The sequence below is a fragment of the Talpa europaea genome (assembly GCF_964194135.1).
Source record: "Talpa europaea genome assembly, chromosome: 3".
NCBI lineage: Eukaryota > Metazoa > Chordata > Mammalia > Eulipotyphla > Talpidae > Talpa > Talpa europaea.
The window spans coordinates 133,052,345-133,077,888 of NC_140069.1; the positions used below are offsets into that span (position 1 = coordinate 133,052,345).

Sequence of the window (25,544 nt, forward strand, 5' to 3'; positions counted from 1 at the left end):
TATTCCATTTCCATGAAGTTGCTAAGTCTTTCGTTACCCTGCAAGAGACCTCACTGGACTACAAAAAGCTTCAGACACAAATATTTTGGAAGAGACCACCTCTCAGAGTTCATTTAAATAACCTTGGTCTCCAACTAAAATGGTTGACTTATTTATGTTAATTTTAAATGTCAGCTTCTCTTTAAGGTTATCTTCTAAAAGTTCATTTTTTATTTATTTTTTATTTTTTATTTTTTTTTAATAGAGGCATGCTTATTTATTTATTTATTTATTTGTTTGTTTGTTTTTGTTTATACATGCACTGGGTACAGTCAGAAGCACGGGAGGGTGAGAGAATTCACCAGAGCCAGAGCGGGGAGCAGAGCAGGCAGAAGGACCGAAGTACACTGTTGAGGGGAGCAGCGGGCGGCAGGAGAGGTCTGTGCGCCATGTGGGACCCTCCTCCGGTGGCCGGGGAGCAGCCGGGGGATCGAACCGGCGCCGCAGACGCTGCGGGCAGCTTCGCCAGCTTCGCAACCCAGTGCTCAACCGCTGCGCCACCGGGGAGGCCCTAAAAGTTCATTTTTTAAAGCAGACCTAAATTACAAACTGCATATAATTCAGTGTGTTTATGTAGCGTTGCTGAGAAAAAACCTGGCACATAGGAAGTGATCAGTAAATACATACCAAAAGACCAATTAGATTTTTCTTCGTCTTACACTTCTAAAGACGAAATGACCTAAAGTTTAATGTTTCCCTCAGATATTATAACTCAGTCTCTTTAACCAAATGCCACTTCTAATGAAAGGGACCACTGACTTAGATTGATATTATTCATGTGTTATCCTATTTCATGATTATTCTCTTTAAGATGGAGGAGAATGATTGAATTTGAAGATTTGTGGTTGACTTGCAACCTAGTAGGAAAAGAGATGATTAGTCTTCCGACTTTTAGAGAAAACAGATTGCTCACCTGCTCTCAAGATGTGACTTCCCCAGATGTGACTTTTCACATCATGACCTGCCACAGTCTGTTTCCATATGCAGTGGTTATCACGTTCGCCTTAGATGATATAGAACATGCAAGACTCAGATTCTTACCCTACAGATTCCCTGTTTTCAGTATTTTACCTACTACATTTTGTTGCCTTCTTTGAGAGTTCAAATCAGGTGAATGTATTTTTCTCCTGTTTTGAAGAAGCAACCTGAATTTGCATGTTAGAAGTGGGCTAGGCCACGACCATTTCTGAGCACTGTGGGCCCAGGAAGTGTCAGCGCTGTTGGGGCTGCTGCTGTTGACTGGCTGATTGGTTTGTGCCTGGGTTTCGTTCTTTGTTTCCTCTAACCTTTGGGCATCTGACTGCTCATCTTTTCTTTGGAATATAAATCCTTTCTTTTGACTTTTCACTCTTTGGGATTCCTGTTGCTTTGAAAGTACCATTGTAATATTTACTAATGTCAGATAGCTGTGTGTGTCCAGCTGGCCTCGGCAGTAACCTCAGTGGAAAGGTTCAGGTAATCCTCAGAACCTGAGCATTCTTTGTATAAATATCATTAGCTCAGCTTTTCTTGGTAGGAAAGGGGCTTACAATTTTGCCTCTGCAGAAATTTGGGGATGTTAATGGCAAGGCATTTAGGTTGGGTTTTGGGAATTTGGGTGTACTTGTTACTGCTTGCAGAAGTCAATGTACAGTGTAGTGAATATAAATCTTACAGAATTTTATTCTGAACTGCCATTACCTATCAGCTAGACTGCTGTGTTTCAGTTTATCTAGGAGCTTGTTCTCTGCCATATTAAAGATTTTTATGCAGTGATTCCCTTATAGATATCTTTCTTTATCGTTTTGGTTGACAAGCAGAGATTTAAGAGAACACACAGAGCCTAAAAGCTTTTTCCAATAACATGGAAATGCAATTAATGTTTCAAGTGCTCAGGTAGGACTTAATCAGGTTGGGTGTTATGCTTAACTTCATTTTTCTTGCCTGCAAGAGAGATTAGGAATCTAGAATCTGTCTCAGTGAGAGCAGGAAAAAGTCTTGTCAAATGATGTAGCTGGTGTGGTGTTGTCTTGTAGCAACGAATATGAATAGGACATCCTGAAAGGAATTGGTCCCTGGTGTAACAAGTAAAAGACAATCCTAAATGAATCGCCTGTCTTATTGTGCAGAGTATGGGCACTAACTTTTGATTTGCTTTGATTCCTGCTATACATTGTGCTTGGTGATTTACAGATATTATTATTACTTTTTAATCTTTTACATGCTTTGAAATGTTATTTTTTTCCAATTTTGAGAAATCATTGACATAAATCATGATGTAGGTTTAAGATGTACAGCATGATGCTTGATTTACAAATACTGTGAAATGACCACAGTGGATTTAGCTAACACTCATCTCATACCGATACAATGGAAAGAAAAAGAATAGTTTTCTCTTTGTGATGAGAGCTCTTAGTATTTTCTCTCCAGACCTTTCTTATATCTCTTTCAACAGTGTTCCTTGCAGTCTTCACATTGTACATTACACCCCTGGAAGTTTGTACTTTTGACCACCTTCATCTAGTCCCCCCACACCTCTTCCCTGGCCACTGGTAACACAGGCTGATTTCTTTCTATGACTTAGTTTTTTGTTTCTCAGATTGCACCTATAGGTGAGATCATACAGTATTTGTATTTTTCTCTCCGACTTATTTCACTTAGCATAATGTCCTCAAGATCCATCCATGTTGTAGAAAACAATAGGATTTCCTTGTTTTTCACGCTGAATAATATTGCAAGAGCCTGACTCAGCAAATACTCTCCTCATTTTACAGAGGAGCAAATTAAGCTGCTGAGAGATGTTGTCTAAGCTCCTAAGTGGTAGAATTTGTATTCAGCTCCACTGTTTTCCTTCGGTCAGTTCTCTATACACACAGCTGCTGAATGTGTCCGGCTTTCCGTAGTTCCTGAGGCTGCTTTGGCCTGGGAGCAACACTGGAACCTCAGAAATCAAGTCCTGAAAAGCAGACTTAAGGGCTTTTGGCAAAAAGTTTTCAGAAAAACCCAACATGGCATCACTGCCTCGTCCACTTCTTGCAGCGTTATTCTCCTTGAAGGGCTAAGGCTAAAAGCGGTCCCATTAGCACTTTATTAATGGGGGGGCAGATTTGAATCTTGTGTTTAATTCCCCCTTTCCTCCTCAGATACCAATGGGGAGAACATTGCAGAGTCTCTGGTTGCAGAGGGCTTGGCCACACGGAGAGAAGGCATGAGAGCTATTAAGTAAGTAGTCCCGATTCTTCTGACCCTCTGACTTCCTTTCACTCCCCCCGAGAGCTGGAGCTTGAGTAGTAAACTCTACTTTGGCTTTGCTGCATTTCCATTCCTATGCCCTGACATAAAATGAGTAACTTCTGTCGATCTCATGGCTTTTAGAAATTCCTGCCCATATGTGTCTTATTCTGAACCTAGAGGCCACTAATCATTAGTGGCAATTGATGTATATAACTCCTTTAAAACTGGACTTTGAGAATAGGGAGCTCTGCTCTTCATATTCATAAGCATCTTATACCATAGGTATTCTATTCTGGATTATTTGTCTAGCCATCCCAAACAGATTTATTGAGCACTTACTATGTGCCAGGCTGTGTTCTAGGCACTGAGAATATAGTAGTGAACAGATTTAGCATCTGCTTACTTTTTAATAGGGAGACGGACAATAAACCAAGACAAATTGATGGTGTATCATGTGCAAGGAATGACTGCAATGAAAAATAAAGTGGTATGATAAATAGAATTCAAAACAAATTCTGCTGCTTTAGGATGTGGGGAAACAGACAAGGATTAAATGGGAAACTCATCTTTCTCCAAAGCCTCTGAAGTTTGTTTTGGCCTATGGATCTATAGATACTGAAGTAGTTGGTAAAAAATAAATATATGTGGTTAGCTAATTGCTGTGTGACTTGTTAGAAGTGTTAGGCATGTCAGGTTTGCAGTATATTTATCATGTTCAAGTTCACCAGTGCTGCCTCAGTAGGATGGATTGCAGCTGGTTTTAATTAACACTTTAGACTCTGAAAAGTGATTTGCCACATCACTAATTTGGAGGTTAAAAATGCTGTTTAAATCATTAAGTCCTTGCTGCAGCACATGGCTGTTGGAGCTGTAGAAAAGGCTTTCGATAAATATTTGCATAAACTGTTCCAACTATGGGCATGAGCAAAGGCAAAAAGGTACTTACTGCATTCTTCCAGACTTTGTGGGCTTTGGGTGCCGAGTCATTCACCATGTACTTCTGTGGTCCTTTTTGACCAGAAGGAGACATTTGCTGGAACTGTTATTGGGGTGTGGGGTGCGTGGGAAAGTGTTGATTAAGAGGTTTGTCTTAGGTGGTGTTTTTGGAAGCATGCTGAAGGTATAACTCAAGGAAAATTGCTGACTTGACTACCATTGCACTATATTTGGGAAATCCAGTTTAAACCAGAATGAAGAATTTTAAAAGCCCACAGCTATGTATCCTGTACCATCTCAACTAAGAAATCTCCCCTGGAGCCCCAGTCCTTTTTTCTCCAAAGTTGTCTTAACCTAAAGCCTCCTTTTCTCAGATTCTCTGTTTGCTTCTGTCTTTTAGGCTACATATTTTCATCAAATTGTAGGGGCAATTTTGTATCCCTGGGGATGTGATTATCTTTTTGGTGGGGAAACAAAAGAGCAATATTGAAGATTTCTGGCTTGAGAGGGGGCAAATCAGTGCTCCCTGCTAGAAATCTCTACTGCTAAAGGAAGGAGGTGGATTTTTGCAGACAGACGGCAACGGGGCCGGGATTTGAGCTGGTGGAAGGACTTGCAGCCACTGGCCACATTAGCTCAGAGATGTGAGCAAAAGAGCCATTTCTGCTTTTGTTTTTTGGTCCCACTACTGTCCTTTGGCAGCTCTTGGATGTAGTTTGTTTGCTTGCCTGATGAGGGAGGGAAGAGACTTCTGTTTCCAGATTGCTTTTGCTTAACTGTCCCTATTGAGTATAAGTAGTTTGGGGGTGACATTATCTATAACACCAGATTTGCTCTACCTTCCCTAGCCCTGTTCTAAAGACGACAGGGAGGGAGGGTGGTTCTTAGTCATTTTCCCTGTGCTGTGCCCTGCTGAGCTCTGCCAGGATTCTGGTTCCTGAATCTGGGATGGTTAAATGAAGCTGTAACCCCCTGGAGCGGCTCCCTCCTGGGCTGCCAACTTGTTCTCTTGTAATCACTGACAATGGAGTCCCCAAGATGTGTGTTCTTTGGATCTTTTCATTAAATGCTTTTAGGGTTGAATCTGTCATATTGGGGAATAGGGTTGGGATTTGGAAATTGTATGCATGGTGGTTCTGGTTCAGACTGGGGTCTGAAGCCAGAGAGCTGACACAAGTGCTTGGTCTCTTCATGGGAAGAAGATACTGTAGAAACCCAGATTCAAAGGAGAGCCTGATATTTCCATTGTTAACTCACTTACCACATGCTTAATGTTTTCATCGCAGTCCTGAGCAGAACCGGCTTTCGGAATGTGAAGAGCAAGCAAAGGCAGCCAAGAAAGGGCTGTGGAGTGAGGGGAATGGCTCCCATACCGTCCGGGACCTCAAGTATACCATCGAGAACCCACGGCACTTCGTGGATGCGCACCACCAGAAGCCTGTCAACGGTGAGGCTACTAGCACAAGTGACTCTGGGTGATTTCTTCCTATTTGCTCTCAAGCTTCCTGAGGTTTACAAAACTGTCTCACTGATCTAGCATCCATGGGCAATTGTCAGGTGAAGCATTTTGGGCAGGAACTTGAATCTATTTCATAGAGGTTACATTTGATGCATTTTGCAGAGCTTAGTCCTTGCTGGGAGCAGGGCACTAAACTGCTGCTATTTTTGCATGATGGGAATCCTCCTGTTCTCTAAAGGATGGCTACTAAATGCCAGCCCCGAAACATTGAACTAGAAACGTGTATACATCTAACACATACACAAGTCACACAGATGTCTGTTGGCTAGTTATTGACCCTATTTGAGAGCAGTTAATGATAGACTTAGTAAAATGAAATCATTATCATTCCTGAATAGAGACTAAATCTTTTTTGTGGGTACCCAGAGGTCAATAAGCAGCTTGGCTTGGGGGTCGCAAGCCCATAGGTTCCCCAAAGTTCTGCAGATGGAAGTTGGTCTTCTTGATTCCCAGGCATAGTTTGTTGAAGAGTCTGCTGTGTGAACACTCAGGTTATGCCAGTGCTTTGTCACCATTGCTTCTTATAGGGAGGCTTTCTGAGGGCTTCGGGAGAAGAACCCTGTTCCGGGCAGTTTGATTGGGCACTGGGTATCCCTGGCACCGCTTTCACTTATGACTTAGCTGTTTATTCTGTCCTCAGCTATCATCGAGCACGTGCGGGACGGCAGTGTGGTCAGGGCCCTGCTCCTCCCAGACAACTACCTGGTTACCGTCATGCTGTCCGGGATCAAGGTCAGACCATATTTGGGCTATGGGGTAGATGTCGGGTCTCTGGAAGTGCTCAGGATAGATTCTCCTACTTGGGAACGTGGGATCCACTGTTTCTTTCTAGTCTGGACCATTAACATAGACTCGAGTACTTTAAACTTTGTGGTAGGACAATTCTAATGAGATCAAACATGATCTAAAATTTTGTTTTAAGTACTTGTGGGGAGGGGGCATGTTGAGAGGCTATTAAAACCCAAAAAGGGGGATGGGATGTTTTGAAGTTTGCTGAGTAGGGCTTGTCTTTATGTAAAATAGCCAAAAACCCCCCCAACAAAACAGGGATGTAAAGCGAGGGACTGTGAATCTTCTTGGCACGGGGTTATTTCCAACTATAATGAAAATTACTTTTCCCATGATGTGAGTTTTATTGTCATACCAAGAAATCTGAGATATTATTTCCAATCACTTTTATTACCAGTGTGTTTTTTTTTCCCCCCTAAAGATTTATTTATTTGTTTATACAAGCACTGGGTACAGTCAGAAGCTCAGGAGGGTGAGAGAATTCACCAGAGCCAGAGTGGGGAATAGAACAGGCAGACTGACGAAATACACTGCTGAGGGGAGCAGCAAGCGTGGCAGGAGAGATCTGGCACGCCATATGGGACCCTCACTGGTGGCTATGGATCGAACCGGCGCTGCAGAAGCTGCGGGCAGCTTCGCAGCCCAGTGCTCAACCGCTGCACCACCAGGGGAGGCCCACCAGTGTGTTTTTTTTTAAGAAGGTTAGAAGACCCAATTTGAGCCCTTCCCTAGTTTAGCTTTACAGCGTTTGTGCTTTCTGGACAACTGTGAGTGCCTGGAACTCACCTTCAGGCTTCCGTGCTCACCTGCTCCACTTTTACTGTAGTGCCCAACCTTTCGACGGGAGGCAGATGGCAGTGAAACACCAGAGCCTTTTGCTGCAGAAGCCAAATTTTTTACCGAGTCTCGACTGCTTCAGAGAGATGTTCAGATCATCCTGGAGAGCTGTCATAACCAGAATATTCTGGGTACCATCCTTCATCCGGTGAGTGTGCTGTATAGCCAGGACTGTGTGGGGCTAGGGATGCTAGGGGTCTGATAAACTGTGGTTTGCTTCTCTTTTTCCTCTTTGTTTAAGAGCCATTAAAGTATTCGGCAGGATGACTACTGATTTTGAGACAGTTTCCAGGGAGATAGTAGTTATCTGTTAGAATTGGACACATCTGTGCAACTTCTCACTTTTAAAAAAACTAATTGCAAATGCTATTGGACTTGAGGGAAAGAGGAACTTTTATCTCTTATTTCCCAAGTATAGGTTCTAGAGATTACCAGTAAGGAAAGCGTGAGGTTGCCACATTGACCAGAAGTGGCACCCAAAACTGTAGAATAGGGTTAGTAAAGTTCATGTGAAGGTCTAGTACTTAACTCTTGGGGTATTGGTAGAACTATGATGAGAAAACCTTTCTGTGGAAAAATAGAAAAATTATTATTATATTTTAAAGATTTAATTATTTATACAAGAACTGGGGTACAGGCTAGAGGCGCAGGAGGGCGAGAGAATTCACCAGAGACAGAGCAGGGAGCAGAACAGGCAGACGACTGAAAACACTGCTGAGGGGAGTAGCGGGCGAGACAGGAGAGGTCTGCCGCACCATGTGGGTATCTCCCTGGCTGGCTGGGAATCAAACCCTCACTGTAGAGGCTGTGGACAGCTTCACAGCACTGCTTTCAACCCGCTGTGCCACCGGAGAGGCCCAGTAGAAAAATTATTCTGTGTGTTCCAGGCCTTATCAAGTAACCTCCTAATTCTGTTTTTGAGTAAATTCAAAGATTCTTTATATCTTGTGGTTCTGACTATTGAGGACTTTGGGGGGGGTATTCTTGGATAGGAAATGTTTGTAAAACTGAGTTTAAGTAGATTTTCATTATCACCCACATCCCATATAAACTACTGTTATTGATTAGAGAATTCTTTCATGATGGTGCTTGTGGAAGTCTGGGAGGGTTGGTTTGGACTGTGCCAAGGTCATGTCTGTTTCTTCTGGAGTGCTAGCTGTCTGCCGTGCCCTGCCAGATGGCTTTGTCACAGTAGAATGTGAATTTAATGCATTGGGCCAAATGTAGCTTAAGTTATTCCTTCACCGCCTGTTCCTTAGCTTTCCCCATATGAAAAGGGGAGTGAGGGCTAATCTTAGGGAAGGAAATAATAAGGTATAATCTCTACTAAAGATTAACTTCCTCCTCTGCCCACAAGAAGAGCTATTGAAAAGTCAATTCCATTCAATGCCACTAACGTTTATCCTACTCCTGTTAAGTGAGAGTTACTGAGCTGGGTGTTGGGCTAGAAAGCCAAGGCTGTTTAGAGGCATCCCAGAATGCTGTCTCCTGTCTTAGGGGTGATTTTTAATGAGAGAAACAGCTCTGCCTTTTTTTAATGACCTGTAGCACAGATTGTGTCTATGTTAATTGTGTCAGAAGTCTAGAGAAATGGATTCTCTGACGGTAGAACATAATCTCTGTCTTCTCTTGTGCTTTGTTTTTCAGAATGGCAACATCACAGAGCTGCTGCTAAAGGAAGGCTTTGCACGCTGTGTGGATTGGTCGATTGCAGTTTATACTCGGGGTGCAGAAAAGCTGAGGGCAGCTGAGAGGTAAGGTCTGTCTGGCAGAGATGCCTTTAGCCTAGGGTCTTGGTAATGCTTTTTAGGGAAAGGAATGTAGTGATTTTCTCTCCCCCCATCTGTGTCAGTATTTTATTTCGGTGAAAGGATTAGGAAATTCTAGAAGAAGCTAGGATCTCAGAGAGGATAACTTACTTAGATTCGATATTATTACTCTTTAGGTTCAGTCTAATTTAGTGCTTGATGGTAAGGGGTTAGATTTACACTCAGACTTTATTCTTCATTTGATTTGATTTTTAAATATTTCAAGGGTCTTTTTTTCTCCTAGGCCCCCCACATAAATTTCTGGCACTAGTCGCTTGAATGAAGTAAACTTGAGGCTCATTTGAAGGTTACAAAATCACTTAGTTAGCTACCACTATACAGGCAGGCTGCAGCGGGGATATGATGGAAAGATAAGCCTGTCCTAAAATAGGATGATTCAGTGTTGTCGTTGGGCCTGTGTCCTCATTTATTTAAACATGTGCTTTAATTATAAATGCTAATCCACTGAGAGGTGCTGCTGTCATGGTTTTTGCTAGATGCCTCCTGGTTAAGGCAGATGTAGAAATCACTTGTTTCCAGAAGAATGATCATAGAAATTTCAAAGATGGGTGGCTGTTTCAAGCATCTAGGTTGAGCGTTTCCAGTTGTAGGTGAACCTTGAAACTTGATAGGGGTTGATGGAAGAAAAGGAAGCAAGAGTAATGAATAGAGGTGATGTTCAGGAAAATTCCAGCTACCGCTTCCCTGGATACCACAGAAGACCACAGACTGTTGGCCGTATTCCACCATCACAACTTCTTGTTGTATGTCTTTTTTCAGAACTATAAATTGTAATGGTCTTGATCTCTTCATGTCGCTACTTGATAACTTTGAGATACTCACCTAAGAGATGTTCAGGAACATGAATTGAATGACTTCAGCTTTCTCTCCTCTCTTCCTTTCTTTTCTAGGTCTTTCACATCATTCTGTATCTGTAAGCAGAAATATTTGCAAATTTAAAAAAAATAAAAGTAGATTTTTATCTGACCATTTGACATGGCATGTCTGACAAAGGTAGATTACCTGATTTAAAAAATGAAATAATTGTGTTAGTCTTTGTGTGGTACAATTAAATTCGAAACAAATACTGTTCTTATCTGGTACAATGCAGTGTTCCAAGTAACCTCTGATTATTTGGTGATGCTTAGCTTTTTGTTGTTCAAATCCTCTAAGCCCATTATTCTAAATTATTATTTTGGTTGATAATTCTTCTTGCACTGCTTAATTCCTACCTTTCTTTGAGAAGGCTGTTGCAATGAAAGTACTACCTACTTCTTTTATAACATCTATAGAAGAGTTCATGGAATTTTTAGAGAGTGCTCATCATTAAAAAAATAGTTTAGATCAGGGAATGCAAATCATTTTGATAATATGATTACTTGCTGTTTTCCGTGCTGTATTTGAACTGCTTGCACTTTTGGGAAAATCTCTATCCAAGTATTTCATAACTCTGACGTGCTGTTTTGTCTTTTCTTCACTTCAGTGCTTCTTAAAAAAGAAAATCCTGCAAATCTGTTTTCAGAAATAATAGTTCCTTTCCCTTGCACACATATTCATCTGTCTGTAAATACTGTGAGGATCGCTGTTCATTGATTTATTAATTTATTATTATTATTTTTAAAAGATTTATTTATTTATACAAGAACCGGGGTACAGGCCAAATGTGCGGGAGGGTGAGAGGATTCACCAGAGGCAGAGCAGGGAACAGAACAGGCAGACTGGTGAAATACACTGCTGAGGGGAGCAGCGGGTGAGAGAGGCGAGATCTGCCGCGCCATGTGGGACCCTCGCTGGCTGGGAATTGAACTGGTGCTGCAGAGACTGCGGACAGCTTCACAGTGCAGCACTCAACCGCCTGCGCCACCAGGGAGGCCCTAATTTATTATTTTTAAAAACCTTTGCACGCTGCCCATTTCCCACTGTTAGTCTGACTTAAAACAATGACTACTGGGCTTAGTACTGTAAAACACATTTCTACCAACTTGATTTTTGAACTTCAGTGAACTATTGATGTTTGTCCATTTTTCGTATTATTTAGATGTATTGTAGTGACCATTTTATTCTTCTACATAGAATTTGAGTAACTGAATTTTTATAATTCAAATGGCGATTAAGCGGACTATACTTTTTAGAGAATGTATTTGTTCTAAGAACCTGTGTTCTTCCTATTTAAGACTAAGCTGCTCTGTGTTTGTTCTAGAGCCTCATGTATATTAGTTATTCAGGGGATACTGGATAAGCCAAAGAGCTAATTGCCAAGGTGAACTTGTACTGTCCAGACTTAAAAAATAGCACACCTAGGTCCCAGTCTACTACCCATGGGGGTGTGTGTGTACATTTTGGATGGGTCCAGTTGCTACACACTTTTTCTTGTGACTGTCACACTTTGTTCTGATTTGACTGGTGGCCTTTCTCCTGAGTGCCTTGTCTTTGAGGTAGGGTTGGATTCTATACTGTTTGATCCCATGGGGATATTGGATTCCATATGCTGACCTAGTCTGTCTGAATGATTTGCATCCTTGTTTTATTGCCAGGTTTGCCAAGGAGCGCAGGCTGAGAATATGGAGAGACTATGTGGCTCCCACTGCTAATTTGGACCAAAAGGATAAGCAGTTTGTGGCCAAGGTGAGTCATTCTTGGTATCTTGAGATGCCAAATGGATGTTGCCAAGCTCATGATAATACACAGATCTGAGCAATCATATACTTCAGCTCTTGATGATTCCAAAGCAAGCCAGTGCTGTGTGGATGTGCAGGCCTGCTTTTGCATGTGTCTCTTTATATGGTAGGGGACTTAGAAACCCTAAGAGCTTGAAATTCTGCTGTAAGTTACCATATCTTCATTAGAAGTTCACGTGTTAAAGTTGTGGACATTGTCAGCTTGAGATATACTCTATTTTCAGAGGGTCTTTCTGTGTCTGCTTAGCACAGCACACACCATTCTCTTAGATTTCCCATAACCAGGAATATGTGACCTCATTTCTCTTATTTCTGTTTTGTGACTTTGAACGTTTTCCAACTTGATGTTTTTCTGAATTTTCTTCCATGATATGTCCTGGGATGGGTGTGTGTGTGTGTTTTATTGTTGTTGTTTGTTCATTTATATATTTTTATATTGTTCATTTTGGTACAGTGTTTGATTTCTCCTCTCAGGTGTTGTCCCCATAAAATTGCCACTACCAAGACACCCCTGAACCATCACCATAGACTCTTGTGCTCTTCCTGGGGAGGGAAAGGGATCAAATTGGGATGGTGGATTTGAAGGAAACTAGAGCTACGAAATAGCAGATTGGTTCCATCAGGGAGACTGTGAGTGTTTCCCTAGTTGCAGGGTTTGGTTCTTTGAGTGGTAGGTCATTCTCCTCACTTTCCAGAATTCTATGTTTTTCATCTTATTTTTACTTTTGGCAAGAGATTCTGGAAACTTGGTCTTTATGGACTAAAAATGGTACATCCATCTTGGACTAAAGGTGGCAGTTGCATTGTCGGCTAATGGTGATTTTTTAATGTGAAATGACCACTAGGTGGCATTGTCTGCCCGAGAAATCCTGGACTGGTTTCTCTTACAATGATAAAATTTTAAGTCTCTGAGGAATTGGGTGAATTTTTTCTTTCTTTTTTATGATGCCCAAAGCAATAGGTCACAGAGTGCTCAAGTGACCTTTTTCCCACTTCTAGCAGGTTATCTCCAAGCAGATGTCAGGTTTACTATAATCTCACCTTTGAGTGGACATTAGTGGCACTAGTCCCTGGTGGGATATACTTCCCTATTCCTCTTCCAAACCTTTGTATACAGCAGAATGGACACTGCTTCTTTTCTGTGTGAGGACCATGCTGGCTTGGAAAACTGAGCCTGGACTTCTCTCTCTATGTGGAGCTCTCTTGGTAGCGCTTACATTTCTTGTAATCTCTTCTTTTTGGAGACTACAGTCACACAATGAAAAGATCATTCACTCAGCAAGGGAGGAAGACCTTCCATTTTTCACCATCTTCACTTCAAGGGCTTATGGCCTTTGCAATGTTGATGAGGCTTGGCAGAGCCCCACTACCCTCTGGTGTCCCTTGTAGCCCCTTTTCCATTGAAACTGAGCTTGTAGAAAAGCCTTCGGAATTTTGAAGAATTTTAGGGTCTTTGCTGATTGGGGAGCGAAGGCATTGCCAAAGAGAGAAAATCAGTGATCAGATAATTGAATCAGTAGGTTTGCACTTACTTTAAATATGATTTTATTGCTAACTAGTAAAGGGAAAACTCCTTTTGTAAAATCCAGGATCTGGGGTTTTTTTGTTTATTTTTTTTTCTTTAGCTTTTTGTGTTTTATTTTGAAACAAGATGAGGTTTTTTTCTCTACAATGAAATTTTCTTTATTACAATGCTAGAGTAGAGAAGATTGCCATTAGAAGTTATCTGATAGAGGATTATGAGAAATAACCACTTTCCTGAAGAATCTGAGACATAAATTAGGTCATCTTGATCTAGATCTGCTTAGTAAGTAAAGAGAAAAATGTACTTGTAGGTAGAAAAATGGTTTTAAAACTTCTTGGGTTTTTGAAATTCAATATTATTGTTTTTAAAACTGACAAATGCATACAAAGGATACAGGAAAAACTCATAGTAGAGGAAACTATGACATAGCTCTTTTTCTTAACATTTTAGAAACTTTTTTTTTATTGTGGTAACATTGGCTTACAACATTATGATTCAGAGGTATAAGCGCCCAGTACTTCAGATGTATGTCACCACACCACACCCACCACAAAGACACCATTGTCCTCCATTGTGGCCCATTGGGCTCCCTCCCCACTTCTCTGTACACCTCCCATATCTTCAATTTTACATTCAAACTTCTAGGGTTCATTTTTGGTTTGGTTTTGTCTGACCCTTGTTTTGTTTCCCTGTGTTCCACATATGAGTGAAACTATCTGTTTTTTCTTTATTCTTTTTTTTTTTTTTTTTTAAAAAAACCTAAGTTGATTGCAGTTAATTTAGTATTCTAGGACTGGCATACTATGGCATGTGGGCCAAATCTGGCTCACTACTTGTTTTTGTATGGCCTGTGAGTTGAGAATGTATTTCACATAGAGAAAATATTTTTTGGCACATGAAAATATATGAAATTCACATTTCAATGTCATGAATAATTTGGGACATACCATATCTGTTCGTTTATATATTGTGTATAACTGTTTTCCCAGTACAAAGGTTGAATAGTTGTGAGAGAGACCATATGTCTTACAAAATCTAAAATATTTGCTATCTGACCTTTTACAGAAAAGTTTGCTGACCCTTGATCTATACCAGTCCAATTCAAAGTGTCTTGGTATGATATAAAGAGTTTGAGCCAGAATGTAAATCAAGGCATTGCTTCTTTCACCAAGAAAATCTTGCTGCAGAAAAATTGTCAGCAATGTTCTTAGTGATGTAGTTGATTTATGGTCTGTTGCAAGTTCCTTTTATCAGTACAGACTGGCAACCACTCTTGAATGTACTGATATATACTCTTGTATATAATTTTTGAGTTTGTAAGTTTTTTTGTTTAGTACAAAGAAATTTAAAGAATTCTTTTGGCTTTTAAGAAATATATTAGTCTGTCTTCTGTCTTTCTTGATACGACATTTTTGTCTCCTGTCTGTCTAGATCGTGGAATGAAATGTTTCTGCTCTTTATTAATCTTTCACTTTTAGGCATAACACTTTTCCTTCACAGCATGGAAAATCAGGATTTAGCATTTTTACTCATGTGCATATACTCATGGGTGTGCATATACCCTTCCCCAATTCTTTCTGTGACAGTGTCATAATTTTGGTTGGATTTGTATCCAGTGTATATGTTTTAAGTGCTAATTACTAGTGAGCCACGCAGCATGTTATAGCTACTTTTCATTTTCTGCACAATGCTTTGTTTTCTCTGGAGTTAATAATTTTTAAAGTCCATATATACTTTTTAGGTGCTTATTCAACCCTCAGACTCTACCTGTCTAAACCTCCTTTTGAGACATTGAGTCCAATGGTTAGTTTTATCTTCCTCAATAATATTTTCAAGGAGTCTTGTGATGTGTACCAGTCTGGAGTAGTTTGTTTTTTTCTGTGATAAAGCTGTCATTTTAGGATTTCTTCACTATTAATCTGTTTGGTTTTTTGTTTTCCTCCTGAATTGAACTACATTTGGGCCCCTAGACTTCTTTGTTATGATTAATTATTTTTGTCATGCACATTGTGTAACATCTTGGGAAAAGAGTGGTTGTAAGGTAAATATTTTGAGACCCTCATGTCTATTTTATAATTACTTTTGGTTGAACACTTCAGCTGGGTATAGAATTTTATGTTTAAGGTTATTTTCCTCCAGAATTGTGAAGGCATTATTCTACTGTCATCTAACTATTAGAGATTTTGTTTTCTTGTATTTTTAGAGGTCTGAAACCACTCTGATTCCTCATCCATATGTGATTTTTGTTCTTTCTGTAAGTTCTTAGCAACTTCCTTATTCTGAAATTTCCCAATGTTGTGGGTTTTTATTTATCATGTGTGAACATATGTGTTAATTTTTAGTCATTAATTTCTGAAATCTTGACTATTTTATTTGTGCTTTCCATCTAGTTACTCTGTTCTCTTTCTAGAACTATTTGAATATTTGACTTTATGGAATGGTTTCTCATTTCTTTTTCCGATTTTTCATTTTGTCTTTTTCTTGGTTTCTTCCTGTTTTAATTTCTAACAGCTTTTTCTGAATATTTCTCATTTATGATACTACTATTTTAAAAAATAACATAATGCTTGTTTCAGAAATGAATATCCTCTATTTGTTTCTGAGGAATGTGAGTAAAAATTTTTTTTTTCAATTATACTTACTTATATAGTCTGTTTTCCAAGTTTTTAATTTAAGGGGTTATTTTTGCCCCATATTTTTCACATTAGAAACTTTACTGAAATATTTAGTGATCCTTGGTTGTCTCTGTTATTGAAGAATAAAGTATTGAATGTGGGGTTAAAAACAAGTCATGTACGGCACTAAGGGTATATATAAATCTTGAAATCTTGATGCTTATGAAGTTGGTTTGAGCCCAATTCTAGGTTTTGGCCCTATTTTCACCCCTACTTGAGATACCTGATTTGATAATTTCTGAGTCATAGTTGGCTATTATGGTTTCCACTGTTAGGTCAGGGTTTAGGTTTTGTGAGTTTGTGGAGTCAGTTTCCACTTTTCCTTCTGCTTTCCAGTTTTAAAGTTTTGTTGTTGTATTCTTCTCTCCCAATATCTTTGTCCTTTTGTGCTTAATGTTTTTTTAAAAAAAAAAAAAAGGATTTTTTTTTTTTTTTTGGTAATAGAGGGAAGAAACCAAAATAAATATTTGGGGTTCTTTAATTTGTGTATAGTGTTCCACTGTAAGATTGCACCATAATTTACTTAACCTATCCCCAGTGGTCAATGTTAATGTAGCTTATAATTTTTCCATTATTCAGAAAATGGAATAAATCTCTATGTAAATGACAGTTATTTCCTTAGGAATATTTTGGAGCATATTTGCCAAATAGCTCTCCAGAAATGTTGACCAGAGTGTACTCCTATGTGTATGATCAGTTTTTAACATTTTGTAGAACAGAGATGAACTTTTTCTTTCTTTTTTTAATTTTCTTTATTTATTTTTGCATAGGCCAGAGGTGGTGGCAGAGGTGAGAGGATTCATCATAGACAGAGAGGGAGCAGAACAGGCAGATCTACTGAAATACACTGCTGAGGGGAGCAGTGGGCAAGACAGAGGAGGTCTGCTGTGCCCTGTGGGCTAGCTCCCTGGCCAAGGACATCAAGTTGGTAGCACTGAGACTTAACCCTTAGGCAACCAGGGAGGCCCTGATTAACTTTTTCTGAAAGGACCACATAATAAATATTTTAGGCTTTGTGGACTATGCATTCTGTGTTACTACTGTGCAAATCCACTACTGTAACAAGAAAACAGTTAAAGACAATATGCAAATGAAGAGGCACAGTTGTGTTCCAATAAAATTTTATTTCCAATGCTAGGCATGGGCTGCTTGACTGTTGGGCCATCATTTGCCAACCCCTGGTTGTAGAACACTGGATATCAGCATTCAATGTAAAAGGTCAAAATAACCAGAATGTCTTTACATAACCTGGAGCCCAACTGCAACTTTGTAGTTGTTTTACCTCATTTTATTTATTTATTTTTTAATAATGCATCTCCTTGACTTTTTTTAAAAAAAGATTTATTTATTTATGCATACAAGAGCTGGGATACAGGCCAGAGGTGTGTGTGTGGGGGGGGTATGTGTGACTTCAGATTCACCAGAGACAGAGTGGGGAACAGAACAGGCAGATTGACTGAAATACACTGCTGAGGGGAGCAGCCAGCGAGACAGGAGAGGTCTGCTGCACCATGTGGGTTGTTCCCTGGCTGGCTGGGGGATGGAACTCATGCTACAGTGGTTGCGGACAGCTTCATAGGTTGTGTCTTAATCCCTTGCGCCACCAGGGAGGCTACATGTTTTGCCTCATTTTAAATGTTTGTTCATGTCAAAATACTATTTCAAGGAACCTGAATAGGTTGCGTTGTGCCTCCTCAAATGTATTCTGATAGTCCTAGAAAGTTTTCACTGAAGGGTTTTGCTCTAAGGTGCGTGTGACTCAGGTCTGAACAAATAGCACTTCTCTCTTCAACAGTCTCCCTGCATCTTAGGAGTAAATTATATAGGACATAGCCCAACAGACTGAAAATACTGCAAACAGTGACATATGAACTCTTTAACTGGGTGCCTCTGGGGCCCTGTAGGTGATTTCTGCAACTGCCACCAAGTTGTAGGTCAGAGTGTTGGCCAAGGAGTCTCACTTCTTAGAAAACTGCAAATCAACAAAGTACTCTCTTGATACATGTGCTTACTGAAAGGTGGGCTTCCATCCTGTTTAAGTGGTTGCACTTCTTGAGGAAGGAAATGCAAGGGAGGGCTCTTCTTGTCTCTCCAGGTTAGTAGAGAAGCATGTTCACTTCACACTGATTAGCTGAGCTGAGCTGAGCCTGCTTGAGACTTTTGTGCCTGTCGTGGCTTGCCAGTTTCCTGCCTGCCTTCCCTGTGGCGTTTTAGCTGATCTGTGCTGTTTGTAGCCATATGGTCCCCTGAGCACGTGGCTTGGCTTCCCTGTCCCTGCTGCTGGATACTTGGGCCTTGCAGATTTCACAGACCCGAGTAGCACTGTGTTGGGGGGTGTCGGGGGCAGTAGCATGACCTCAGGCTATAGAGTGTCTCACTGGCCTGCCTGGTTAGAAGTCTCTAGTTTGATTCTCTGTACTTACTTAATTGTTCACATGGGACACTGAATTTTAGGTGCTTTGAGAAGATGCTGAAGATGCAGAAGATGGCTCCTGCTTTCAAGGAGTTTACCTTCAAGGGCTCCCCTGGGGGAATCACCTTGGAAAGTTAACTGTTTGGTATTGGTGGTGGTGCCACATTTTGGAGGTCAGGCTATAAGCTATTTATAGATGCAGTGGATTCTAGAGTGTATTTGACTTGGCCCTGGTCATCTTTGGCTGTACTTCATTCATAGCTCAGAGTGGAGTTTATTATCCCATCTCTCTAACAAGGTTTTTTTTTTAAGCAAGGATGCATCTTTTTTTTGGCCTCATCTAGGCTTTTCCATCATGTTCCCATTTTGGTTTTGTGGAGAGAACAAAATATACCAGCTACCTTCTTGATTTGTCAGAGGACTTTCAGGTGACTGGAAGTACTGGGAATGGTCTGGGCAGGAAGGTGGCCTCAGCTGCACCAGAAAGAGGTTAAGACTTGGTTTATAGCTTAAGTCAGCAGACTGATTTGCCAAAAAGATGAAGCGATTGATTTGGGAAAGATTTTTAAAAGTGTCTAAAATTAAGATGTTATTTAAAAATAAGGTTTTTTTTTTTTTTTTTAGAACAGTTCTGAATTTACACAAACATTAAACAGATAGTCTACCCAGTTCCCACACCACCCCTCGCCACCCATTTCTCCCCTGCTGTTACCTTACCTGAGTGAGGTACCTTTACTATAATCAGTGTACCAATGTCAACGTGCTGTTAGCAGCTAAAGTCTATGTACTGGTCAGAATTCCTTAGTTTTTCACTAATGTCTGTTTTCTATTGTGGGATCTTATCTACAACAGCTTGTTAAATTTACTTGTTGCATTTGGCTCCTCTTGGATGTGACCATTTCCCAGACTTCCCTTGCCTGGGTGACCTTACCAGTTTCGAGGAGTACCTGTTTGGTGTTTATAGGATCCACCTCTGCTGCATTTGTCTGATCCCTGCTTTACTTTTGAGTAGCTACTGTAGTGCCCAGCCTGTTGGAGTGTGCTTATTTCCCCAGGGATATTTGCATCACAATATTGTGCTTAATATTTTGTCTGGGGCCTCCCTGGTGGCACAGGCGGTTGAGCACCGCATTGTGAAGCTGTCCGCAGCCTCTGCAGCGCATGTTCGATCCCGGCCGGCCAACGAAATCCCACATGGCACAGCAGACCTCTCCTGTCACTCCCGCTGCTCCCCTCAGCAGTGTAGTTCATCAGTCTGCCTGTTCTGTTCCCTGCTCTGTCTCTGGTGAATCCTCTTACCCTCCCCCGCATCTGGCCTATACCCTGGTTCTTGTATAAATAAATAAATCTTTCAAAAAATTTTTTTGTCTGGGCACTGTACCTTCCTGGGGACGCAAGAGAGATTTGTGGAGCTAGTGAGCACAAGCCATTGCTGACATGCTTATGCTGTGCTTACTTCCCCCACTTATGGCGTTGCTTTGGTATTGTTTCCAGGGTTAGCTTTGGGGACCATAGACACAGCAAACAGCCTTAAAGAGCAGGAGAAACTGTCAGTGTCATGATTTCAGAGAGGAGAAAGGGAGTCTGATGGCCCGTTGCCAGTGGCCCCATCTCGGGCATTCCCTGGTGGTACCCACAAGAGCCCCATGTGGTCTGATGGTCTTTTTGTTACTGTGTAGTTGTGATCATTTAGGCAGCTTTGGGAATATTGGCAGTTGTGTCTGGGGAGCTCTTCTGAGGGTCTCTCTAGCTCAGGAAGCTGTTGCAGGACTCTTTTTAGTCATTTAGCATGGGCTGCAGGCCTTTAAGAAGCTGAGCAGCAGCAGCCCTTCAGCACCCAGTGAGCACGGTAGATGGACTCTGCAGGTGGTGGGGGTGGCAGGAGGCCAGAGTCAGGGAGGGAAGTCCCTGGCCCCCTGACAGAGTGCTCGTTTTCCTGATTTGTACCATTCCTTAGCCTCCACTCATCATCATTAAACCTCTAATTTCCCCTAGTACAATTGGGCTTCAAGAAATGGAGAAGGAATTGGAGCTGCTCTATCTTGAGTCCACTTAGTGACTTTTTTGTGTAGATTTCTGCTCGTATGCTTCTGGTAATCTCCTGGACTGTGGGTTTGGTGGGTGTGGGTTGCGGTGGATAGATGAGGGATCTGTAGCTCATGGAGAAAGTGAGCAGTGTGGGCATACTTAGCATTATCCTGATGAAAAGCATCATTAGAAATATCATGGTTATAAATGTGGTTCGTGATGGTGCTGATGGCATACTTTGGATAGTAATCTGCTCTGCATTTCAGTTACTGTGTGCTACGTGACTATAACCACTGTTTTATTGCTGCTTCCATGTCTCTGCTCAGGAACTGCTTGTTCTCTGGACGGTAATGACACAATTTACAGAAGAACAAAAAACGATAAACCCCACTTACATGCACACACACACACAGACATGCACACACGCACGCACGCACACACGCACTCACTCACTCACTAACCACACACCCCTTCTCCAGAAAGCCAAACCTTGTTTAACTGACAGCGTCAGGGTGAGCAGCTCCTGAAGAGGAGGTTTCTAATCAGGGAGATGCTGAGCAGAGAGGGCCTGCAGCTGAGGCCTGAAATTTACAGCTCCAAGAATCCACTGGCTGTTGCTGCTGCTTATACATCGTAAAGGCTGAGGAATTGTAGTGACTTGTCACAGGGGTGTGCTTACATCTTCATGTTCCATAATTGGAAGGTGAAGGTGCAAGTACCAGGATACTTTACCTGGTTTTACTTCTCTGAGCATAACTAGGGAGTGGAGAGTATCGAGATATTTCTCATGTCTTGATGATAGGAATTTCCCTATGTTTTTGGCAATTGACAGTTTAATAAGAGTCAGTTTCAGTGTTGAGAGATTTGTGCTTTGCCCTTCATTGAGATTTAGGAAATACTGTGATGTGTGAGCTTTGGAGATACCTGGTGATTGTCAGTACTGTATTTTGGGCAGTGGTCTGTACTTTGACGGAGGAACAGTATTGATTTGCTCTTCTAGCTGTTGTGCTTGGTAAAGGCTTTGTGCAATTTTTTCTTCTCTTTGATTTGTAGCTGAGGTGGCGGAATAGTAGGTATCCATTTTGTAATACCTGTTCTCTCACGTAAAGGTGGGATTTTTAGGGATAAGGGATCTCATTACCTGCGATCTTTCGATTCTGTTCACTTGTCCAAGCCATTGTGGTATCTTTTTTTTTTTTTTTAATTTTCTAGAGGCATGTCTTATTTATTTATCTATTTGTTTGTTTGTTTGTTTGGTTTATACATGCACTGGGTACAGTCAGAAGCCGGGAGGGTGAGAGAATTCACCAGAGCCAGAGCAGGGAGCAGAACAGGCAGAAAGACCGAAGTACACTGCTGAGGGGAGCAGCGGACGGCAGGAGAGGTCTGCGCGCCATGTGGGACCCTCCTCCGGTGGCTGGGGAGCAGCCGGGGATCGAACCGGCGCCGCAGCCGCGGGCAGCTTCGCAACCCAGCGCTCAACCGCTGCGCCACCTGGGAGGTCCTGTGGTATCTTTTTTTTTTTTAAGATTGATTTATTTATTCAAGAATGGGGTGCAGGAGGTTGAGAAGATTCACCAGACACAGAGTGGGGAACAGAACAGGCAGACTGACCGAAGTACACTGCTGAGGGGAGCAACGTGTGAGACAAGAGAGGTCTGCCACGCCATGTGGGACCCTCGCCAGCTGGCTGGGATCAAAACTGCGCTGCAGAGGCTGCAGACAGCGTCACAGTGCGGTGCTCAACCGCCTGTGCCACCAGGGGAGGCCCCATTGTGGTATCTTAAGGGGGCAGATGCAGGCACCACCGGCATTTTCACTGGCGTTACTGTGTGCAGATGGTAATGGAATAAGACCTACTACTCTTTTTCTTTCCATTCCTGAATCTATATTTTTGGTTGTACCTCTGGACTGTTTTTAAGTTCCATTTCATAGACATGTTTCTGTAATTGGGCTGGCCTGTGGGGCTCTTCAGTTTGGAGGATCTGGTTGGTACTGCCCAGATGCAGGTAACCAGCCCTTACCTTCTCTTGCCCCCTGTGGCACCACAGATGATGCTTTTTGATTACCCTTGAACTTCATTAAGTTTTTCCGGTCAGGTGAGTTTTGGGTTCTGGCTGGCTAGGTTTTAATACTGAGCCTTTTTGATTCGCACATCTGTCAAAAGGTTATAGCAGAATGGCTGTATTGATTAAGACTGGCTTTTTTTTTGCTGCTTTTAGGGTTGCAAGTTAATCTTATATATTGTGGAAAATGAAAATTAATTTCTCCCTCTCTTAATCTACTTAGTTCTCTTTCAGACCTTCATTGTATTTCTGGTTGAGGGCTCGTTTTTTTCTACACTGCTCCATTACTTGAGGTGGAAAAACCCAGGGATGTCTTCCACCCACCAGCCACAGTCATCCTTCGGCACTTAGGCTTGATTCCCAGGGTCGTCTTTCTTTTTCCATTCATTCTGTTTGACGGCTCTTTCCTCCTGTTGTCATGCCTGTTGTTTTTGTTTTTTCCTTATATTGTCCCTTAATATATTTTTTACTTATTTTACTGGTGTGTGATTGACTGCTTCTTTGGAAAAGGGCTGCAAATAAATGGGTGTATTCTGTGCTGAAAGATGTGAGGTCCCCTGGGAAATATTGTGAACCCTTTAAGATATCAGTGATTCCCACCATGGCAAAGAAAAGCAGGGCTGCCTTTGTTTCATATATCAAAGGGAGGGAATTTTTTGAGTCTACTCTTACTTACTTACTTATTTATTTATTTTATTTTATTTTTTAAGATTTATTTATTTTTATACAAGAGCTGGAGTACAGGCCAGAGGCTCGAGGATTCACCAGAGACAGGGTGGGGCGCAGAACAGGGAGATCTACTGAAATACACTGCTGAGGGAAGCAGCGGGCAAGTCATGCGAGGTCTGCTGTGCCATGGGGGTCACCTGCCTGGGGCTGGGGATTGAACTCGTGCTGCAGAGGCTGTAGATAGCTTCATAGTGCTGCCTCTTAACTTGTGCCAGCAGGGAGCCCTCCACCCCCACCCCGGTGTACTCTTAACTGTGGCAGCTGACCCCGTCGTTCATCAGGCTACCTGTTTGGGGCCCGATTGAAGCCTGGAAGAATTGGTTTTGATTAGAAGATAAAGTGGATGGTGACAGTGTTTTGTAGTCAGTAGCTACTGTGTTGTTTGAAAATACCAGATAACCTTGTAACATCAGGCTGTGAATATAATTGGGTGAATTGTAGATGCTGGCCGAATTATGGGTTGTGGTTATAACTAGTTAAACTCTGATGTGCTCCTTGCCTGGTTTCAGTGGAATTTGATCCTGTATAGCATTGATGGAGTGCTCTTACTAAACCTCCATGGATGAAGGGACATTGCTGTATCTGTGCTTGTAAATTACCCCAGCCTGGAAGTTGATCTTTTTCATCCGAGAGTGGGATCCAAAGTGATTCTGGGCTCCAAAACAAATCTTTATATATATTTTTTTATTTTTTATTTATTTTTTTGTTTTTTAAAGGTTAACAACAGATTTATTACAAGGGAAGGGGAATGAGGAAATGTACAATTCAGGGAGAGAAGAGGGAAATAAATTCTTAAATGTGTCCTACCCATTCCGCTGACCTGGAATCCCAAATAACCCACCGAGACCAAACCTGCCTGGCCAGGAGCACAAGCCAAGTGTGCCCGACCCCACTAACATGGCTGGTTTTTATTTACAAACAGAGAAAATGGCTGCTTAACTCTACCCTTAGGTCCTCGCCACTTCCCTTGGGGGATCCTGGGATTTGTCAAAACAAAGAAATCTTTAGTAGTGCTCTGAAAAAGTGTCTTTCTTTCTGTGTAGCTGAAGCGATATCTTAGCAATTTAATGTTTCTGCCCATGATATTAACAGCTGAACATCTCCTTTCCTCTGTTACGATGACAATTCTTTTGTCCTTCATTGCCTTTGATTTTTTTTCTCTACTGGGCCATTCTATTTTGGTTCTTTCTCATCTAGTGCTGGTACCTTCTTTTAATCTAGCCCTTGTCTCTTTTCCTAGACATTGAGTTAGGGATCATGATTTTAGATTAGAACTGTTTCCAGTAAAATCTTTAGTAATGTGTAGTGACTAAATTTCTTTATTTACAATATTTACACACATGTTGGTCAGGACAAAATATAAACAAGATTGACTATCTTTATGAATGGTAAAGATTCCACCTTGTTGAGAAATCACAATAAGGTCTTTGGGGACTGATAATTATAGCATAGTTTTCTCTAACATGGTTGTACCATCAAGGATGATACTGGGTCTACTCAAGTGGCATCGACTTCTCCCTATTACTGTTTTTTTTTGGGGGGGGGGATTGAAACAGGGTTAAGCATTGTTTTCTTGTCCACAGGTGATGCAGGTGTTGAATGCGGATGCCATTGTTGTGAAACTAAACTCTGGTGACTACAAGACCATCCATCTGTCCAGCATCCGGCCACCAAGGCTGGAGGGGGAGAACACACAGGTGAGCATGGGGAAGCAGTGGAACCTCTTCTCAAAAACTGAAAGGAAGAAGCTGGAGAACTAGTTCTGTATGACATATATATGAAAATGTAAAAGGACACTCATTTTAAATCTCAGAACTATTATATACAAATATTTGTGGCCTAGCCGTCACTGGGCAGGCTTTAATTTCTCCTGTGTCACACACTCTGCTGCTATACTTTATTTTGAGTGGGCATTCCCTCATAGGGGACCTGCGAGAAGTGAGGGTTGGCTTAATTGAGATGGCGGATGAATTTTTATTTGTTAACAAGGTCATATTTCTTTGAAAATAAGAAGAGGAAAAAGTCTGTATCTCACATGCAAGTAGTTGGGTCTGTTCTACTTATTTATTTATTTATTTATTTATTTATTTATTTTTTTAGTGGATGTAAACCTTTGACTTCCATCTTTGTTAATATTTTGACAACATAGGATTTGTCCCCTTAGGTGTGGTCATCAGCTCCCACCATAGTCCACCAATCTCTTCCCTCCCCCAGCCCTTCTTGTCCCGCTCCCCCCACCCTCTCCTGGATGCTTCAGATCTGTGGTCAGTTTTCAAAGATTGGTTTTAT

The 25,544-nt window shown here is 41.4% G+C and overlaps 1 protein-coding gene across 1 annotated transcript in view; it reads left to right on the forward strand.

Annotated features, from left to right (window-relative positions):
• Positions 1-25,544, forward strand: part of SND1 (staphylococcal nuclease and tudor domain containing 1) — a gene marked incomplete at its 3' end in the record, with an annotated part of 403,529 nt that overhangs the window by 36,519 nt on the left and 341,466 nt on the right. The window contains exons 4-10 of the mRNA XM_084230071.1: positions 3,162-3,240; positions 5,475-5,635; positions 6,348-6,439; positions 7,323-7,481; positions 8,981-9,087; positions 11,676-11,766; positions 24,839-24,952. Of these exons, the coding sequence (XP_084086197.1) occupies positions 3,162-3,240; positions 5,475-5,635; positions 6,348-6,439; positions 7,323-7,481; positions 8,981-9,087; positions 11,676-11,766; positions 24,839-24,952 (803 nt within the window). The remainder of the gene's footprint in view (positions 1-3,161; positions 3,241-5,474; positions 5,636-6,347; positions 6,440-7,322; positions 7,482-8,980; positions 9,088-11,675; positions 11,767-24,838; positions 24,953-25,544) is intronic.